At 42.5% G+C, this 20684-nt stretch overlaps 1 protein-coding gene and 1 long non-coding RNA gene across 9 annotated transcripts in view; both read right to left on the bottom strand.

Moving 5' to 3' along the window:
- Positions 1–657: 657 nt before the first annotated feature.
- On the bottom strand, positions 658–5140 carry LOC147649177 (uncharacterized). The gene is made up of 2 exons (XR_015279455.1): positions 3556–5140; positions 658–2517 (listed from the first exon to the last, which is right to left on the bottom strand). It is a non-coding gene; the product is annotated as an uncharacterized LOC147649177 (long non-coding RNA).
- A 1935-nt stretch (positions 5141–7075) lies between these two features.
- The window catches only part of BRCA1 (BRCA1 DNA repair associated), a 19956-nt gene continuing 6347 nt past the window's right edge, over positions 7076–20684 (bottom strand). For all 8 annotated transcript variants that reach the window (XM_023942664.2, XM_023942669.2, XM_023942666.2 and 5 more), the window contains exons 10-22: positions 17234–20566; positions 16518–16603; positions 14811–14989; positions 14463–14629; positions 13661–13983; positions 12935–13022; positions 12487–12564; positions 11971–12011; positions 11255–11338; positions 10818–10872; positions 9552–9625; positions 9094–9154; positions 7076–8086 (exon numbers count right to left, since the gene is read on the bottom strand). In XM_023942664.2, coding sequence (XP_023798432.2) covers positions 7983–8086; positions 9094–9154; positions 9552–9625; positions 10818–10872; positions 11255–11338; positions 11971–12011; positions 12487–12564; positions 12935–13022; positions 13661–13983; positions 14463–14629; positions 14811–14989; positions 16518–16603; positions 17234–20566 — 4673 coding nt within the window. In that variant the 3' untranslated portion in view covers positions 7076–7982. The remainder of the gene's footprint in view (positions 8087–9093; positions 9155–9551; positions 9626–10817; positions 10873–11254; positions 11339–11970; positions 12012–12486; positions 12565–12934; positions 13023–13660; positions 13984–14462; positions 14630–14810; positions 14990–16517; positions 16604–17233; positions 20567–20684) is intronic.

Below are 20684 nucleotides of genomic sequence, written 5' to 3'. Positions count from 1 at the left end.
CAGCGTGGTGGTTTGAAATTGTGACTGAGCCTGAAACACGGTTCCTGCTGCCTGTAGCTGTTCAGGGACACGCTGTGGCTGTGGGAGTGGGCAGAACAGCCCCCAGCCCGCTGCAGTTCACCCTGGGAACCCTTTCCCAGCCAAGTCTCTCCCAGTGGAAGGGAGCAGGACTGGGCTTGGAGCCCCTTGGAGCCCCAGGAATCCTCCTGGGCTCTGGTGGCGCTTCCACCGCAGCCTGCGGCAGCGATCCTGGGCTGAGAGGAGCAGTTCAGGCTTGGGCTGCTTTGTCAGAATCCTCTGTGATTGTGGGCAGTTACAGCAATGCCCTGCAGGTCAGGGTAAGTCTGTCTTTACCCGTGTGTGTTTTCCCCACAGCCAGTCAGGTTCCCAGCTCCTAACAGCACAAAACATTTCACTCGCCGTGGGACCAGGGCAGGGGAGAAACTACAACCCCTGCAGTCTGGGTGCTAGAGTCAAATTAGGATTAAGAAGGGGTCAGTGGTTCTCAGAAAACTGCATGGTGATCAGCAAATTAATGAGCTGCTCCCATAACCCTGAGCTGTCTGTGCAGGGCTCTGCCAGCACAGCTTTGATTAGTATTGCCAGCACACTCTTGCACAGATGCACGGCTGGTTGCTTGGCTAAGGGCTGAGACAATTCAGTCTCCTTTCCCCCTTCTCTGCAACTCTCAGGAGAAATATTAGCTGCAAGACTCACTACACAAATATCTCTTAAATTCACTGGCTACATAGAAACTTTAGTTTATCATTTAAAAGTTAAAATTGGTGTTTCTGTGCTTGGCTGCTCTCAAGGAATGGGTACAGGATACACTGAACAGCCTGCACCCCTTATAGGGAATGGCACGGGGTTTTTCCCTGACACAAGGGAAAATAAGTTTTCTTCATTTGCTAATCTAGAGAAAAAGTCTGGTAAGGAAAAAGGGCATCCTAATGTGCAATGGGATCAGGTGCATGAGCTATAAAATCTTAGTTCCCCAGAGCAGCAGCAGGAAGGCAGCTTTTCCACAATCAGCCTCTGAGATTCTGTGTGTCACTGCCCCCCAGTCCAAGGAAAGGCTCTGGTTCCCTGACTTGACAAATAACCACAATCAGCAGGTGAGAAACAGGCTATAGAAAATTCTTTGATGTTTTTCCTCACCCACACTCGGTTCCAGCCGTGATGACAGTCTGTCAGTACTTGGCTCCTGATGAGGCTTCCTCTTCCTCTAAAGTATAAACTTTTGATATGTGTTTGTCTAATCCTGAACTGGTTTGAGGTGTTTCTCTCACCAGTACTGATGATTTTTCTGCAAGACATTTCTTAAGCTGAAATAAAGCCTCAGTAAATCAAAGTCCTTCAAGGCAGGAATGAGAAATATGTGAGAGTGCAAGCAGGGGGGGAAAGCCTCCACACACCTCCTAAGAAAGTCTCTAGAGACGTCCTTATGAATAGGGGAAAATGAACAAAGGAATTAAGAGCTCATGGGAAATGGCTGACCCAGCATCCCTACAGGAGTATAAATAGCTGCCCTGATTCACTGCGTTCCCTTTGGACCAGTCTGCCCTTTGTCAAATCTTGCCTGGTAAGTGCTTGAAAAGGATCTTGGCAGCAGCTCTGCCAGCTTCAAGAGAGGCTCATTCTTAGGGATTTCTTCCTTTTCTGCACCTTTCCAGCTGAAGGGCTGCAGGAGCTGCTGTGGCTGGCAGGGCTGAGCAGCCCCAGCACAGCTCAGGCTCTCAGGGCCCTGCCCTGAGCAGAAGAACTGGCTGCAAGCACTGAGCTGTGCACCAGCACCAGCTGGAGCTGAAATGGTCTTATCTGGCTTAGCCATGGCATTTTAGCAGCACTCACCAGCAGGACAACAGCCACATGCTGGTGGCTTTTCTATCTCTGGCTTGCCCTTCAGCTTGTGGAGGTTTTCTGGCACAGTGAGACGCAGATCTCTGACTTTCCAGCCCGACACAGATTCCCATTTGCTGGAGGTTCAGTGAGAGCCCTTCAGGCCATGGCAGGGCGCTGCTCTGCTGGAGAGGTGATGCTGTGAGATGGGTGCAGGTGAGTGCTCAGCAGGCAGCTTGGAAAGGCCTGGACACAGGGGAGGGCTCTGCACACACTGCAAGGCACAGGCATGGAAATGCTGTGGTAATGAAGCAGCATTCCTATTTCTGGACTTTCTGGTTGACAGGGAAGGGAATTTGGAGGTTGTTTGGGCGCAGTCTCAGATTTCATTGGTTGATCCAGGCTGCTGGATCGTGACCTGTGCAGTGAGTGCATCCTGCCAGACAGAGCACAGCACAGGGAGCTGGGACAGTTGCTTCTCCAGAGAGGCAGAAGAATGAGCTGTGCACCTACACAATATTTTGTTGACCAATAAAACAGCTCCAGGGAAGCCAGCTCTCACACTGTAGGGTGCCATCCCCACAGGGAGCAGAAGGAAAGAACTGTTTCTCTGTACAGCTTGATCCAACTGAGCACAGCCTTCCTTTTGGGCTTTTCACCCAAGAATTAGGTACTGACCTGGGGAAGAGAAAAGAATCCAGTAAGACCAAAAGTTGCAATAACCAGACTTGTAAGTCATTAAAAAAAAAAAAAAAAAAAAAAAAAAAAAAAAAAAATTCTATCAAGAGTTTCTCCTGCAGCCTTTTGACTTCTGACAGTTTCAGTACTGGATTGTTCCTCTGCAGCTGGGTTAAGGAATAAGGATGTCACCCTAACATCCAAAGCCCATGCAAGACAGATGACTGCCTTGAATTCTACTCAGGCCTTCAACCTCTCCAAAGGCTGAGTGCTGCAGGATTTAACTAGTGAACAAGAAGGAAGAGAGAGCCTGGCTGCTGATCTGAAGGTATGATTGTGTCACATGCTGCTTTAGGGAAAAAGACTTTGTGTTCTGCTGAAAATCCGAACTTCACAGTAAATCACCTCCCAAAAGCTTTTTTTTTTTAAAAAAAATTAGATGTTACAGCAGCATTTGACACATGAATAAGCCACAGGCTGTGGAACATGCCCTTCCTCAGGTGCCTGTGAAGATAAATACCTGTTGCCTTCCACATCTTACCAGCACTCTCAACATTAAAGGCTCAGAGCCTGATGGGTTTGGAATTTGCTGCCTTTGGTTCGCAGCAGAACAAGAACTGCTCTGCAGAAGTGCTCTTTGCATTAAAAGCAAACAGGAATTGATGCTTTTCCATCTAAGCTGAGGTTTAGAAGGGGTTGGGTGGCAGCTTCACTGCTTGGCCTCAGATCACACCCAGTTCTGTGAGCCAGGTGAGGTCACGGGCATTTCCTACCAAGGGGGATTGTTACAGATTATGCACAAGTTTTATTTTTTTTTTTATTTCTTTATTTATTTTTTATAAGTTTTATTCATAACATCAGAAAATAAAACTGCCACCAGACCCAAGATGAAAATAATCCCACAGAAACAATAGAAAAGCAGGGACAGTAATACCCAATCAGGAGAGAATGAGCAATCCCACATGCAAAGGGTTTTAATTCCCACCACTGATAGCTGGGGCTGGCCCTCACAATCTGGACAATGCCAGCACAACTCACCTGCCAGCAGAGCACAAATGGCTCAGGCACTCTCTAAATCAGAAGAGTCTGAGGAATCTGAGCTCCACTGTGGGGCTGTAGAGAAAGACCCAGCCACACCACGCTGCAGCCCTGCTGGAACCCAGCTTTCCCTTCTGCAAGTTCTGGGCCATACTAAACACACCCCCCAAATTCTGCCATCCATCCCATGGGCAGGGAACTCCCACTCGCTCCTGTAAGGGGAGTTGAGTTTAAATAAATCAGAGATGCACTTTTGCACTAATTTCCCTTTCCAAGCCATAATGGTCTATGAAATGTCACAGCAGGGAGTGGAGCATGGAGAGCTTCCCCACACTAAGCAGAGAAGAGAGCCTGCTGTGGGAATCCCAGCTGCTGTTTCCTTCCTTTGCCTCCTACATGATAAATGGATTTGCCACTTGAATATTCTTTTAGAGCAAGCCTCACAGCAGCTCATTTACAATTGCATAATGATGAGTAAATGCATTTAAAATCTCTCCACTACAGCAGAGACACCAAACCTCTTTCCACCTCCTTTGAGCAGAAGCTGCTCTCCATAACCTGTTAGGGGTGTGAAAGGTGTTTCCTGTCAAACCACCACAGCCATCTTCACCTTGTGTGAGTCTACAAATCAGGATGCAGAGTGGGAAAAAGTGTGCTGCCACCATCCTGCATGTTCAGGTTGTATTAAAAACATAATTTGGCAGAGGTATTAAAGATTCTCAATTTTCCCCCACCCCCTACAGCTTTATCCTTCTTCAGGCTAGGTAAACCCAGCACGTGGGTTCTTCCAGCACATCTGTCTGCTGAGTGCTGGGCAGGTGTTTCCAGGGGAAGCAGCTGTGGCTGCAGGATTGAGAGTTCTGAGCAAGGAACCAGGAGGGCAAAAGAGAAGCAGCAACATGGTTCAGTGTCAGGCAGAGCAAGAGAAAGGCAGCAGAGGCACTGCTCCAGCATTTCAGATCCAGATGTGCTGCACTCTGCTCCAGGAGACAGCCTGCTGTTTGTCCTTCTAAAGGTCACAAACTCCCCTTGAGAAGCACTAGAATCCTGCAACAAAATTCAACATTGCCAAAGGCAAAGGCCTATTAACTATCAAGTTATTTTTACTTTGCTCTTTAATTACCCCCTCAGTCCACAAGCTTGTCCCCATGGCTTCAGTCTGCAGCCTTCACAGTAGTTATGAAGCAAAATCAATCACAAATTTATCCCAACAACACAACTGGAACCCAAGTGAACTCTGTCAGTGCTCAGCAGCAAAATGTAAAGGACAGTCTGAACTGGGAACAGGCTGCTGCCCTCCACATCATCACAGCTCATAAGAATGCAAGATAAAGTTATGCCTAATTAACACACGTTAGAAAAAAGTTGTGGACAACTTCTGCCTCCCTGTCCCCGCAGCTTGTGAACAGAATCTGTTCCCACAGCAATACTTCAACTCATTTGTCCTGGTGAAAAGGCAGAAACAAAGCCCCAGAACATCTCAAAGGCTTTGGGCTGCTCCAGAAGTCAGGTGCTACGCCAGACAAGAGCCAGGATAAATATTCCTGAAGAGCCTGCCTGATACTACAGCTGTGGTTGTCACTCTGCAGAGCTGGAGGCTTTGGTGAAGGACAAGAGAAAAGGGCATGGCCCAGCCAGGCAGCAGGTGAAAATGTTCAGGTGAGGATCAGGTGCTAGGGATTGTCACCTCGGGGGAAGGAGAAACAGCAATGCCAGTGGTTCCTACACAAAGGCAGCCTTGCCCTGTGCAGGTCTGCTGGCACTGGCTCAGGATGTGCTTTTGTGTGGAAAAATCAGGCTGTGAAAAGCCAGTGTCCATAGAGGAGGCAGCACAGTCCTGCAGCTTCATTAGAGAGAGGTCACCGGGCCTCCTTCAATCCCAAACTCTCCCTTTGCCCATTGAGGTGCTGGGAGGTGCAACCTTGCCAAAAATGCCTTCCACCTATTCCCCCTTGAACTTGGATTTACCCCAAAGTCCAGAAACTCAGGCTTGTGCAGAGCCTTGCCTGGGTCAGAAGTGAGACTGCCTGGACTGTGACAAACCTGCTGGAGGGGGTAGAGACACCAACACCCTCCCAAAGTTGTTAACACTCACCTCTCACCCGTGGAATTGTTTGAAAAGACATTAGCACTCATCTTTCCTATCACTTTGTTGCCCCAAAGTAGCAAATCCCTCTCCTTTGCTTTAAACCTAGTTAAGCAATTAATAGCTTAGAGAGAAGGTGAAGGAAGGTTCAGAGTCCCTGGTGTAGCTTTGGGAACCTGGGCTCAGCCTGAGCAGGTGCCAGCAAAGGCAGGGCCCGTGTCCATCACATCCCTCCTGCAGCTGGGCCCAGCTGCTGCATCAAACACACAACTCAGGCTTCTGCAACTTCACTGATGCGTGGAGAAAAGCTGAGCTGCAAACCCAGAGCAGTTTTAAAGACAGACCTGGTACTTACTTGATGGCAAAGCCTCAGGCAAGCACAGCAGGCACCAACCTTTCCTGGGCTCCCTCCCTGCAGGGAACAGGAGCAGCGGCCCAAGCTGTGTGTGCAGCCCAGCCACACCTGGAAACTGCTTCCACCTCAGGTTCCCTACCCTGCAAAGTGTCACAAATCTGCTCTGGCACGTGAGCAGAGAAGGAATGGAGCTCAAGCCTGACATACAGAATGACCCAAAGAGTGCTCTGAAACTCCAGGTGCTGTGGCTTTATTACCAAAGCTGGAAATCTGAGTGGAGAAGTGCAGATGGATGGCAGGAGAGGCCCCATCAGCTCCCCTTGCATCGCCTGCTCCTCTGGAAGGATATCTGGGCTTCAGATGTTTGGGAGTCATTCCACTTCACTCAAACCTTACATGAGCTGGAGATCACTACAAAAGTTCACAGATAACACTTTACAGAAACAGAGCTTCCACAGAGCTAGTCACCTCCAGGGAGGAAGAGCAGCACCATGGGTGTCATCCCTGTGGACAATTATCCAGCTGGAGCTGGTACCTGACCTGATAGAAAGAATCTTTCCATCAGTATCTGGGGGACAATTTCACAATGGCCACAGCAAAACAGTTTTGCTTGGCCTTTTCCCTGCATCTAACAGGCAGTATTTAGTCATTGCCTCCAGCTGTCCTTTGAAATGTAGATTACAAAATACCCACTGCCAGCATGGGCTGTGGAGATAAGAGGAGCATCAGGCTGCAAGTGAGGCTGTGCTGAGCAGCCTGGTACTTCTGGAATATTGTCACACAGAAGGAAAGAGCAGCGTGTGGCAAATGCTTCCAGCTCTCCCAGTGCCAGCAGCAATGCTTGATCAGCCTACCTGCACTTGGCAGCTCTAAGGAAGTTGACAACATTCACTTCTCAGGTTGATAGCAATTGCAATTCTGATTGCGTCTCTGAAACTCCCATTTACATTTTTTACTTTCTCTCCTAAATCTCCACCTCCTTCCCCATTTCAGGAGGTTGGACTAAGGTATTTTTTCACATACGCCTCAACGCAGAGACCAAGAAATTGGTTCACATAAAAGCTAAACAATTCGGTAAATACTTGCCAAAATAATTTTATTTCTTTTGTGTATTCAAATATTTATAAACATACTTTCTCTAACTTTCCAAGACAGCAGCATCTTACCACAAAACAATTTTCTGAACTTAGCTACATTTTTTTTTTCCTCTTTTTAAACAAGCAGCTCTGCTCTCAAAGTACAAAATTAGGTATGAAATTGAATTGCTTGGCAACAGAAACAAGCAAGATATTTTCTTTCATAAAAAACCTATTTCTTTGCAGCCTCATTTTATAAGCAGAGTCTATTATAAGCAGATTCTTATTGGGCTTATCATGGGTCACCAGGATACTAAAATGCTTCTATTTGTTATCCTTCCACAGTGCCACATACACTTGTCAGAAATCAGCCTGACAGTTCCTGGTTTTCAGCTTTGCCTTCTGTTTACCTTTCTGGGGACCATACCTGTGACCAGGGTTTCTGGATAAGGTGAGCTGGCACTTTGATGCACAATAGGAAAGCTATTTGTAGAGTTTTCAGCACAACCATAATCAATAAATGGCCAAGGCTGATGCACTAATAATCACAAAAAAGTATTCAGGGTCCGTATTTAAGCAAAACAAAAATATGGAGGTTACTCCAGAGTGCAGGAGTTTTAATATATTTAAAGTATGTTTTAATTCAAACCCTGAGCCCAACATTCCTCTTTTAAATGACTGTCTCCAAAATGTGCCCAAGTGTCTAAACAGAAACTGGCTGCAGTGCCAAATAATAAATCACCATTTCTCTGAGGTCATATACTACATTTTCTAACCTTCAAGATTAGTTTAACATTTATAATCTCATAGATCTTTAACTTAATGTAAAGCTTTAAAGAACAGTAATTCCACCTTCAGATAGTAATGTTGTTGAAGTAATTTTATTATTGATAAGAGCTGCTGTTCACCCTTAGGACAGGAGGTAAGCACTGAACTCCTGGCACTCGTAGCAAGCCACGCTGTCCAGGACCCATTCCCGAGTTACCACAGCAACGTTGCTCTGCTGGTGGATTGCTGCAAGACAAAGAAACAAATAAATGATACAGCTGTTATCAAGGAGTCCAAACAAGGTGAGTCCACTGATGTCTTTCAGAATAAGCTGTTTGCTTTATCTGCAATATTTTAAAAGCCTTGATAAAAACCAGAGATGTGGCACTACCATTCCCTTCAGCAGGGCAGGTATTGCTGCTGCTCCCAAGAGAAGAGATCTTTGGCCACTGGCCAAGCAGGAAGCAGTGAACAGCACAACATAAACACTAAAAACAAAGGATGCAGTTGTTGTCTTTTAATTTAGGATCTCGGTGACAGAGCTTTGCTTCCTGTCTGCTCAGACACACTGAGTATGTGACAAGCAACGAGCCTCACTGAGACAGAAAATTACTGAAGTGTTTTCAGACTGTTCTTCCTCAATCCAGGATCTTTCTATTTTCTCATTTTTCCAGTGCCATGGAAACAGCTGGGTTTTTTACATCATCATCCTGCTGCACTGTTTTGTTGGACTTCACTGTAGTCTGACTATTCCCATTCCTTCCAGAACCCCACTCTCTCTGAGTCAGGCTGGAACACTTGCATTTTCAAAGTCTCTTTGTTTCCCCCAAGCATTTTGCTTAAAAGAAAAAAATGCAAAACTACATCTGTTAAGGCTTTTTAACATGACCTTTTCAGACCAAGAGAATCTTGTTCCATCTGAGGCTTTCTCAGAGATCTTACTGGCCCTCCAAGGACACCCTTCCCTACCTTTTAAGAACTATTAAATTAGAAAAGTTTCTGTAAAGCTGATGATACACAGAGGACAACTGAGGCAATAGCTTTTGTCTGTCAGAGTAGCTTTTAAGACTATTGCTGGTTCCTTGAGACAGTATATTTTGTCCTTCAAGATTTTTTTTACAAGATATTCCATCTCCAGATGCAGCAGAGTTTTGATTTCTCTACAGCCCTCTGATATTTAGCTATTAAAAGGACAGATGTAATAAAGACACTTGATGTGTACCAGAGGGCAGCTCAGGACAGTGTTGCTTTACCTCTATAATCCACGTCTTCCTTCCAAGCATCTGGCTGCACAACCACAACAGCAGTAGAATTCTAGGATTTTAAGATAAAAAATAAAATGTTATTGTTGTCTGACCTTACATAATTCTCATATTTATCTACAGAGAGCAATAACTGGGCTAATTCTGCTTCAGAGTTTCACTTTAGAGGAATTTAAGTAGTAGAGGGAGAAAGTTCCTAAGATTCTTCTGTGATTTCTCTCCAGAAATGCTGTGACTACACTCAGTCACTAAAAGGCTTTTGGAACTGAAAAGGGAGGCTCAGAGCTGATTTCAAGACAAATGAAGGATCTGGACAACACCAATCATTTCTCCACTACAAGGGAGCCTTATCTCCTAGTGAAGGCTGGCCAGGCCTAGAACCAAGGGGCACTGGCAGGCTGTGCAGGCAGCTCTGGCAACTGGGAGGGTAAAAACTCCTCAGCACTTACTGCTGTGTGTGTGAACAGGTCAGGCTGCTTCACCACAGAGGCACCACACAGCTCCACCATCCACTCCAGATGCTCTGAAGGAATCAGATGAAATCAGTCAGTTGTTTATGTCACATCCAAGCTGACACTATTGCCTAAGACCTTGTGTGATTATTCCAATTCACAAACCACCAGCATTTGGAAGAGATGTGAGCCTCAGTAGAAAAAGAGTCCTTTCACTGTCAAACCTGCTAGGGAACATCAACTCCCCTCCTCCCTCCCCCCCTAGACAGGTCTGCACTAAACAAAACCTTGAAAAAGCACTGGAGCACATGCCCAGAACTTAAATTTATTTCCTCTTATCATAAGGATGCAGGACGTGAAATGAAAATTAAAAACGAGAAATTAGAACTGTGATTATTTCTATTAACAAAAGTAGCCAAAGTACTTAATTTGCACCAATTTGTTGAATAGGTAGTGAAGAAGATTAAGTCTCTGAAGTATAAGAGCCATAACTGAGGATCATTGCAGCAGGTGAAAGCACTGCATCTTTTGCAGCAATTACTGTAAATGTCAAGAAACGTAAATATATTTCACCCAGTGAAAAAAAAGTTTTATTAGACAAATCAGAGAGTATCTGCTGAATAAGCCACATAAATGGGAAGTCAGGTACAAATATTTTAAGTAAAAAAATTATAATTAAAGTTTCAAACATTTGTAGCACACTTTATTAAATTTTAAAAGTAAAAAACGAAGCTATCCTGAACAGCTTTTTCTTTTTATATTAACTTCTAGCTTTGTTGTATTTCACTTTTAACACTTGCTCCTATTGACAGAAGGCTACAATAAGGTTGTGTCAACTGCTAGAAAAAAGATACTTAGGATACTTCTTCTGCTTACTAAGACAGAAGAAAAAATGCTCAAATATGAATGATCAAAAGCATCACTAACAACTGCCAGGCAGCATGACATTGATGCTTTTCCTTCAGTGCTACAGAATCAGAGATAAACTAGATAAAAGTCCTGGTTTGAAATGCAGCAAAATTGCCAGGGGGTTGTTTGAGGACATCCAAACAGAAGAAAACACCATTTCCACTCCCTTTGGAGATAGAACTGGATAAAATTACTTAGCTACACTTTACCCCATGTAGGTATTTTAAAAGTTCCAGAGGAAAAGAGGTAAAAAATCACCCAAGAAGAAATCAATGTAAAATTCTGGTGAATGCACAGTGCCCCTCCAGGTATTTTTATGTTAACCATTCATCCAACTCCACTAAAATGACACACCTGTAGTCATATCAGTGAAAGGCCCACAGCAACAGATCTCAAAGCCTTTAAAGATCTGAAAAGCAAGGAACATGTTAGAGCTCATACAGGGTTTTAAAGGACAATGCTTTATATGCTGTTTTCACTGCACTTCCAGGGTTTGTTATCAAGCCATGGCTATTTCACAAAGCATATCTAAAGCTCTTTGTCCAAAGAACATATCCAAACCTACAAACCACAAGAATATTAAAGAGAAAGCATTCACTCCTAGCTTAGTGAGCCCCTTCAGAATATCTGCTCTGCTGCTGACAGAGCTCACCTTTCATGTATAAAAATGCTTAATTTGTACAACTCTGTGTGTACAGAACAGCAGAGAAATTGGAAGAAGTTCCAGATACTCAGCCAGCACAGCCACACATCTGAAACAGTCAGAGTTTGCATCCCTGATGTGCTTGTACCTTTTCAGTCAGGGCCTGTCTGGCCCTCTTAGGACCTTGATGGTTTCGCCCATTGATTACATCTCCTCTGACTTCAAAGTTCTCCTGGAACATAACAAAAGCAAGAAATCAGAATTTAGAGACTAAGAACACTTTCCTGTCAGAGAGTTCTGCTTCAAAACAGGAAGAGATGTCAGATTTCAGAGCTGAAAATCTATAAGTGTGTTCAGAATATGAACTAAAAAGGCTTTGCAAGAGAAATGCTGGAGTAATGAAATCCCTGCAATTTTTAAAGAAACAAATTATACTCCAACTGTATAGTAGTGTAGCAAACTAAACAAAAGAAGCAGCACACACCAAGAATATAACTGTCTTATCAGTAAAGTCTTATTTGACAGAAATTATCTGTACATAACATCACTTCTTTCAACAAAGAACAGATCTTTTGCTCTATGCTATAATCTATTAATATCAGTAGAAACACTTATAAAAATACATCTATAACCTGTTAAAAATAATAGGGACTCACTGTGTCTTCAACACCAATGAATGCATAGAGCTCAAGTGTGGCTTTTGGTCCTGGCATTTGGTAAAACTAGAACTCCAGATTTCAGAGCTAAAATTCCATGTTAAATGTTCAGGCAGTATCTGTCTATACAATGCAAATAAACTCCTAAGTCCATCATGTAACAGCATTACTTAACCATTGGACATTTCCCTCAAGATAAAACACCTACCTCATCCAGTATTCTTCCTTCTTTAAAAGACTGAATTATCCCTAAATAAAAAGATCAGAACAAGTAATTTTATCCAGGAAAATGGTTCTTCCACTACTATTCTGACTTCATTGCTATATTAAACTGAATGTATTTGTACTAAAGGAATACAGTATAACACTGAAAGTACTTAAAGAATTTTTTTACCATTTATAAATAATACTAATTTTACACTGACTGATGCCATGCATCACCAAGATTTAAATTAAGAGGTACAAAAGGCTTTTGCCATGGTGGGGAGCAACCCAGTGTAGCTATCTGAAAGAAAAAGTAAGAGTAAGTAATTCACAGGTGTAAGGAGCTTGATACTGCTCCTTGTTTGTGTTTCTTAATTTATTTTGAAGTACTTAGAAGAAACACTGCAAAACATCAGAAGATAAGCCATGAAGAGATCCTTCTTCTTTACTGTAACAAGTGCAGGCTGCATTCATGGTAGAAGGACAGAGAGCATTTATGTCCAAAACCAGTTATACATACACTGATAACTAACTACCCATTTTCCTCCTGCAATGCCCAGGAAATACTTCAGAGTCCGTTCACACACCAGCTCTTCATCTGCAGAGCAAACAACAGTAAGAGCTCTTTAGTTTTGCCATCAGCAAAAAACCACAGGTCAGGGTATTTCTGTATGTAAAAGCAAACATTTTTTGCTAAGTGCAGCAGCAAAATATCAAAGCTATACAAAGGTTCCAGAAACAAATATCAACTGATATTAACTTTGAATTACACAAGGGAAAACTGCCCTCACACTGATTCTGTGAAACAGAATGAGAAAAACTCACAAGCTTAAACAAAAAACTTACAATAGAGGAAACAATCAAACTTGTTAAATTTATTGCTGACCTGTCTGCTTGTTGGTTAGACTAAAGGTGAAATTCTAGATTGTCTGTCAATAGAGGATTTGGTCCCCTAGCTCCCAACAAACCTGTTTTCATTATGACATGGGTTGTTCCTTCAGTAATGTGATTAGATAAGGTGCTCTGAGTTTTTTTCACAAACTTCTGGACCACCAGCTGAAAAGTAGATAAGAAAATTAACAGTTAGCAACAATTTTAAACCCCTGAACAGCCCCAGTTTGAAGAAGCATAATGTAATAATAATAAATAGTTATTTTAAAGTAACAGTTTTATGTGTTGGCACACAGAATGTACATTTCCTTGTCAGTTTTGGCACCATTCAACAGACTAAAATAATGCAGAGCTCTTGGTGTGTGTTTTATAACCCAAAAGCCAAATCCTTCTGGCAACTGAGTGGAGAAACAGGTTTATTAGCAACTCAGGATTGCTACTTACAGAAATGCTCACTATGGGTCAGAATTTGGGTAAAGCAGCATCATCTGAGAACACTGAACCAAACACCCCAAACAGCCCCTCCCCAGCCCCAAGGCTTTCTACAAGTCCTCTGGCTTTGTTATCATGTGTTTTTCTCCCAGACATTAGGGATTGTTTAAAAAGTGCAAATTCCATTAAACTTAGCAGTGCCATTACTGGCAGCATTCTCACTGTTTTGGAGTGATAAAGTTTGACTCCAGTTGCTGCATTACTCACCTGCAATTCCTACCAGATTAGCTTTATTGTACTTAGAGATTGAGGACTAGAGTGGTAATCAGGAATTATTAACTAGTGATCTCAAAATTCTGGAATTTACTTACATGCTCACTGTGATTCAGACCTGATGCCACAATTGACATTTCTTTCCTCTTGGTCACAACTGGACTTGTATAATTTTTTTCCCCAGTTGCATTGTGCAGAACAGGTACAGGAAAGCATCCACTTCTCTTTAATTTGTGTCCTGGGCCACAGCTTTTATCAGTGTTCTGAGCTACAACAGGCTCATCTGTGGCTTCTGCAGCTTGAGGGGTAAAAAGCCTTACAGAGCAGGAAGAGTTCTCTGGACACTGGGTCACATTTCCAGAAAGTGATGAGACAGATGCACTGTGTTGCCCGGTCCCAGATTTCTTCTCCTTCGAATTTTCTGAAGGAAAAGAGAAATTACTCCTTGAGAAAACTGCATCTCTTTCTTGTATTCATGGTAGAAGGTTGTTGCTGTCTCTTTTAGGGTTACATTCTGCAGTTACTTCCTCACCTTATGTGTTTATTACTTCATCTTTGCCCCTATCGTTACTTTTTCCTGAGCTATAGCCAAGACAGTAGAACACCTGTGAAACTTTTAGCAGCATATTTGTCAAAGTGTCTGAATTTAGAAGATATTAAATTAAATTTAGAAGATTTAGATAGAAAAATCCCTATTTATTGTCAAAATGCTGCCACACCCCATTTGCTGGGCAGCCATGCAGCTGGGCTACCAAAGCAGTAACACCTTCTGAAAATGACCAGGAACATAAAAATAAAAATCCTTGATTTACAGGAAAAAGTTCTATCATGCTGATATGTAAAAACATGAGAAGAAAACCACCAGGAATCAAAATGCACTGGGTTTCTCTTAAATGTTACCTTCCTCAAGCTGACACTGCCTGTGTTCTTGCAGTGCTTCCTGCACAGGTTTTGTCTTTTCAGAGGGAGTTTCCTTCTTTAGAACACAGTCACACTCAGGGCCTTTCTCCAGATCTGATCTCTTTGTTGAAGAGGATTTAGAAGATGGGAGAACCAATTCTGGAGACCTTGAGAGAGGGAAATTGATTTTAATACACTTTTCACTCTTATAAGTATCAGAAAAATGAAGTAACAGTGTAACTACTGTAATTTCCCAGAAGCTCAGAGATACTTAATTTAATTTTTTTTTTAATAAAAACTTAGAAAAAAACATAAAAAACCCCCAAAACTACAAACAAAACCATTGACCTGTTTTTTCCTTCTCTTATTTGATCCGTTTCAAGTGCCCCCTCAGTACTGGAATGTGGCAGCTCCCTGTGGACAGGTAAAACTTCACAGGTCTGACTTCCATTCTGCTTTAGCGCTGCTTCAAGCACAGCCATTTCTTGCTGAAGTTTTCTCAGGCTTTTCTGCATAGCATTCTTCTGCTGCAAAAGAGGCACAGGAATGCCAGCATAAGCAAACTCAGGATTAATTTCTCTAACAAACATTTGAAAATTAGAAATAGCATAATAGTTTTGAATTAAGTCTTTGCCACGTGTTCAAAAGGTGACTATGGTGCTTTTAATGCAACAAATAATGCACACATCCCACATGAGAAGCAATAACACCTAAACAACCACACACTCATTTTGCCAGTCAGGTTATTTCAGTTTAGATGTCTCAGATTTTAATCAATCAGAAAACAACAGAACTCCTGCACCAATTTATTTGAAAGTAATTTTGTCTGAACTCCATTAGTAGCTCTATCTAAGATGTTCATTATTAAATTTTAAATTGAGTCTTCATTTTCCACCATTACTAAAAGCCCCAAAGATCATTTAAAGGACTAAAACATTTCATAATATTCCTCCTTTTGTTCCCCCTCAAAAATTACATTACATGATCAAAAACATGCCATAGGCAGGTCCTCATAAGAATAGCTCAGGGTTTCAAAGGACCTTTTTAAAAACCAAAACCCTTCACTTTACATGATGAAGCAATTTCCACAGAACTGAATATTCCATTTGTAGCTCCAGCACTGGCACCGTGTGGAGCCTCTCTGTTACTGAACCCATAAAAAACCCCAAACAAACAGAAAACAACACCACCACAACCCAAAATCCCTCATCCATGCTGCTATTAACCCATCATCCTAGGCACATCCCAGGATCTCCATCCATGAAGCTACAAGAGGAAACAATGTCCTGCCAGCTAACTACATTTTACACTGATGCTGTGAATAGAAGAAGCACCCACAAAAAAGAAATTAACTTTTCTTTGATATGCATAAAGCCCATAGGGCTGATAATGCTGAAGAGACAGCTGGCATAAGACACCTTAAGGTCACACAGGACCACGAAAAACCCCAAAGCAAAACAAAAAAATCCAAGTCCCTAACCCTGAACAAAACCCCCAGCCCGTATCACCCAATACATAAATTCAGGCCAATGAGCAGCAGGATTTTAACAGCAGATAAAAAAAAACACTGCTAGACACACCTTTCATTAGCCACTGCCTGTTGGGACTTGTATCTATAATATTCTAATACAGAATTATTTGATTTAATCTTTACACAGAGAAGACAAGTCTCCGTGCTTCTAAATATCATATTGTAACAAATCTAATCCTTATCACCAAATCCTTATAAATTCCTACAATTAAAACTTTTAAATATAGGAAGCTGAAATTTCCAGCATTGGCCAAGTGTAGAGATGCATTAATTAGCATCTCCCACAATTAAGCCCTAAAGCACATAACAAACTGGCCATTGCAGTGTAAAATCACCAGACAAGGAAAAGTTGGACAAATAATGGCATAGAAGCAGCTCTACAGATCTTCATTAATTATGCTTTTGGAAGTAATTTAGTGACAAAGAATTATGATGAAAGAAGTTTTCCACTGCATTGACTTCACAGCTTGCTTATCTCCTGGAATGCAAACTGCTTCTGGCATTCAATGCATAAACTCACCCACCTGTGTAGTGAGGATTTCCCCCTGAGAGAATGGCCCACAGGAATCTTCTACAACACTTATTTCACTGTCATATCCAGATGCTTCACCTTGAAGAAGATGAAAAAAATCTCTCAGGGTTAAAGAAAAAAACCACACCAAACAACAACAAACCAACATCATCCATCAGCTCTTAGCACGTAGAGGTTTTAGAGAACTAATAACTAGAACACTGAAGTGAAAAGTTTTTAAAATGTTGAAGTTAGAAGGACCACACATGATAAAGTAAACAGAATTCAGCGTTTCAACATGGATGAAAGAGTCCTAAATATTTACAAAGGCCATAAAACCAGCAAAATATTCACTACAAAATTCCACAGCCAATTTCAACAAACATTTCATCTGGGGAAAAAGCCTGCATAGGCTGAAATTTTGCTGACAATGCAAATATCACATTGCAGTAAGAGAACCAGCATTTCCTTCAATTCAAACATGAATTCCCATCTATCAGTCTCTAGTGCCCAGTCTGTTCATTTGTGCTCTGAACAAAGAACACTGGAAGAACAGAATTTTCAGGAAATAAACCACTGAGGGTTTTTTGTTTGATTGTTTAAGGTTCATACCTTCTTCTAGAAATACAGACCCCATAAATACAGAGCAAATTTTCCATGCAAACACCAAAAACCTTGGTGTAAGGACATAACAAACACAGCTGTAGAGAGAAAAATCTTGGTTTGTACCTAGATTTGCTCCAATGTCTGGAAATTCTTGACATTCATCTTTGGTTGTCTTCAGCCCTCCGCTGCAGTTCTGAGAAGTTTCTTTACTGTTGTTTACACTGCTCATTTGTTTGGACACATGAGCTTCTGGTAAATGTTTCTTCACTTCTTGTGCTCCATTAAGTGGTTCTTCAGACACATTGGACTGGGAAGAAAATAAGCTGACAGAGCATTCTGACTCCTGGCTTGGTGAAACACACACATTACTTAGGGCAACTTCAGGCACTTCCTGCACAATATTGTCGTTACTCACACTGTGAGGCAACACATTGGGACTCACTGGACACTCTGACACTGAAGGCTCTGCCACAGATGACATTTGTTTATCAGTCTGCAAAGGTGTGCTTGCTGATTTGCTGAATATTAATGTCTGAAAGCATGGTAAGTCTTCATCCTCACAGGACTCTTCATCTGAAGATGGCAGTTTCTGCACTCGTCTTCGAGACTTTTGAATACCTCCAGACCTTGGCCTGGAACTTGCATTTCTCTTGAGCAGTTCTTTTCCCAGGGCATTGTCACTTTTTACAAACACTGCAGATTGTTCTTTCCTATCAGTTTCACATAAGCTGCTGTTCTCCTCAATATCAGTATCAGAGCACAGCAAGCCATTAGGGGTTTCAGACAAATCTGTGAGGTCACGATTCTCTCCAAGAGGTTCCTCCTCTGCAGTTGAACACTTGGGCATTGCTGTGCTAACAGTATGGGCTGCTTGTTCTTCATTTCCCTTCACAGGAACTACTGCTTTGCTACTTTTTGTTCTAGTGACTTCACAGCTGATTTCAGCTGGGCTTTGCTGACAAGTTGCAGGACAAATTATTGATGGGGATTGAAAATGTAGAACTGGTCCTTTGCAATCAACAACTTCAGTCTTTCCTGCCTGATTGATTTCTGAACTGAAGCTGATTTCCTGGCCTGTGTTTAAATCATTTTGTCTGGAATCATCATCTGTGTTACTCTGATCACTTTGGCTTTCATTACTTTTGATGGGATTGTGTCTCAACTTTTCTATCCCTATCTCATTTGACACTGGCTTTTCATTGCCCTGCTCTTCTTGTAGCAATCCATTTTTGTGCTCAGTCTGAGCAGTCCCTACTCCTGCTGGTGTCAGAGTCCCTTCCTCTGCAGCCTGTGAAATGTCATCCCTGTGTTCTCTTGTGCTGACAGCAAAGCAAGGCACAGGATCAACATGGTCAGACTCATACGTCTTCTCTTTCTCAGAAACTCTGCTCAAGTTTTGAGCAGCTGCTTTCTCCTCTTGTAAGCTTTCCAATTGTAACTGTTTGCCACCTTTATTTTCTACTTGAGCAGCACATGATAGATTGGAGGTTTCAGGAGGAGGATCTTTCACTGCATGTGCCTGCCTGGGAGTCTGAAAAAGGCTGAAGGAGGAACGCTTTGAATGCCTAAATATATTTCGCAGATACTGTGTGTCCAAGTCACTGTCCTCAGCTTCCTTGGTCAATTCCAACACATTTTTAGCCATTGGCAACTTTTCAGTTTTTAAGTCCCCCGGAACATTTTGTGAATCATGCCCACACTCCTGGGAAAAAGCAGTAGGTGATTCAGTCACCTCTTCAGTCTGGTGAGAAGTAGTTTTCCCAGCAGACACTGAAGGAAGTTGTAGGAGGAGAGGGCTACCTAGTATTTCACTGTCTTGAGAACACGTATCAGGCACAGTGGAGCCACAGTTTGAAGGCTGACATGAAGGATTGAACAGACTTCTCCCAGTTTCTGCAGTGTCAGATAAATTCTTTAGACTAACCTGCATTTCATTTGCTTCCAGATCACCTCCCTCCAAATTAGTGACTGGCCTGTAACTCAACTCATCTTGAGGATCACACAGGTCTTTGCACTCAGCAGAGTGAGTTGCCACATTCCTTTGGTCTCCAGAGACAGACCTTCCACAATCACTGTTTTTCTTTCTTGCTCCCTTTACTCCTTTCCTTGTTTCTTTTGTCATTTCTTCAGAAAGGACCCGAAGCCTTCTGCTGCGCCTGACTGGATTTTGCTCAGAATCAGCTTTCCTGGGCTCCCCACTGCTCGGATAGCTATCGATCTGAGGCTCAGCTGGATCACGGAAAACAGAGCTTCTGTCCACTACTAACTGCAGAGCACACATATTTCTACTAGAATGCTTGCATCTTTTTGCTGCAGAACTTCTTTTTTTGGTGCTTTTCTGATCACAGTTATCCATTTCTGGTTCCCCATCACAGTGCTTGGTAGTGACCTTGTCAGAAGCTTTCTTGCATGTGGGTTCCCCTCCCTCCTCAAGTTCTGTTAGAGTCTTATTTGCCTTATTCTGAGAGAAGTGACTTTCATTAACAGAAACACTTTCATCACATCTGTTCTTTTCAGCATCTCCAAGGCCCCAGTTAAGACTTTGAGGGCCCCTGTCTGCTTCTTCTGTATTTTTTTTTTTCTTTATGAAATCCTCAGGTTGCAGGACACAGGCAGTCTTCCTCTTTTGTTTGAGTCTGTCTTTGTTGAAATCATTCAGGCACTTTTCAGCAGACGCATCTTCCTTTCTCCTAGTAGGCAAAATGTCTCTCAAGGTAGAAGGGGCATTTGATTTCCTCCTTCTGTTGTTGTATGTTTTTCCAAATATTTTGCCTTTGATGTCTTCTACTGTTTGTTTTGACCACCTCTTTTTTCCTTCCACTGCTGGAATTTCCATGGAATCTGCCAAAGGGTCAGTTTTTTCTGAAATACAAGACCCTTTATCTGATAAACACAGTTCTCCTTCACCTGAAACATCAGCTGATGCAGCAGATTCATCCAGGGAAGAACTGGAAGACAAAATTTCATTACTTTTTGAAAACCATTCATTGACTTTCTGAATGCTCTGCTTCAGTCTCTTCTTGGAGATTTTATTCAGGGTGGCAGAGTGAAGTGTCTCTGGCTGAGGCAGCTTCTCCAGAGGAAGTTCATTGTCCTGGGAAGAGTCATTCTCAGGTTCACATGCCTCTACAGCTTCCATACTTTGTACATCAGCGTCCATTTCCTTGCTTTTATCCAGCCTGCTCTCTGAGCTGTCTTCTAAATCAAACTCTTGGCTTTCACTGTTGTCCTGGGTTTCCTGTTTATCCATTTCTTCTGTGTTCTTTCTGAATGTTGTGTCCCCATCCACTGTGGCATCACCTGTCCTGTCACACTGCTCTGGGGGCAGGTCTACAGCAAGGATATTTAAAGCAGAACTCTGGCATTCAGTCACATTCACTTGGTCAGGTTTGGCACATTCAGCAATGCTCTGAGTGCTTTTCTTGCTCAAGCATTCCTTTGAGAAATCACTTTCACCTGTTAGATTTACAGGTATAGTAAATTATTAACCTCTATTTTACACACACAAGCACAATAACAAGCTTAATGGCTACTTTGTTTTAAAAGAACTGTTCCTATTTCCTCCCTAACCAGA

The sequence above is a fragment of the Cyanistes caeruleus genome, chromosome 27 (genome assembly GCF_971803275.1).
Source record: "Cyanistes caeruleus chromosome 27, bCyaCae1.hap1.1, whole genome shotgun sequence".
NCBI classification, from domain to species: Eukaryota; Metazoa; Chordata; class Aves; order Passeriformes; family Paridae; genus Cyanistes; species Cyanistes caeruleus.
This window is presented reverse-complemented; position numbering and strand designations above follow the sequence as displayed.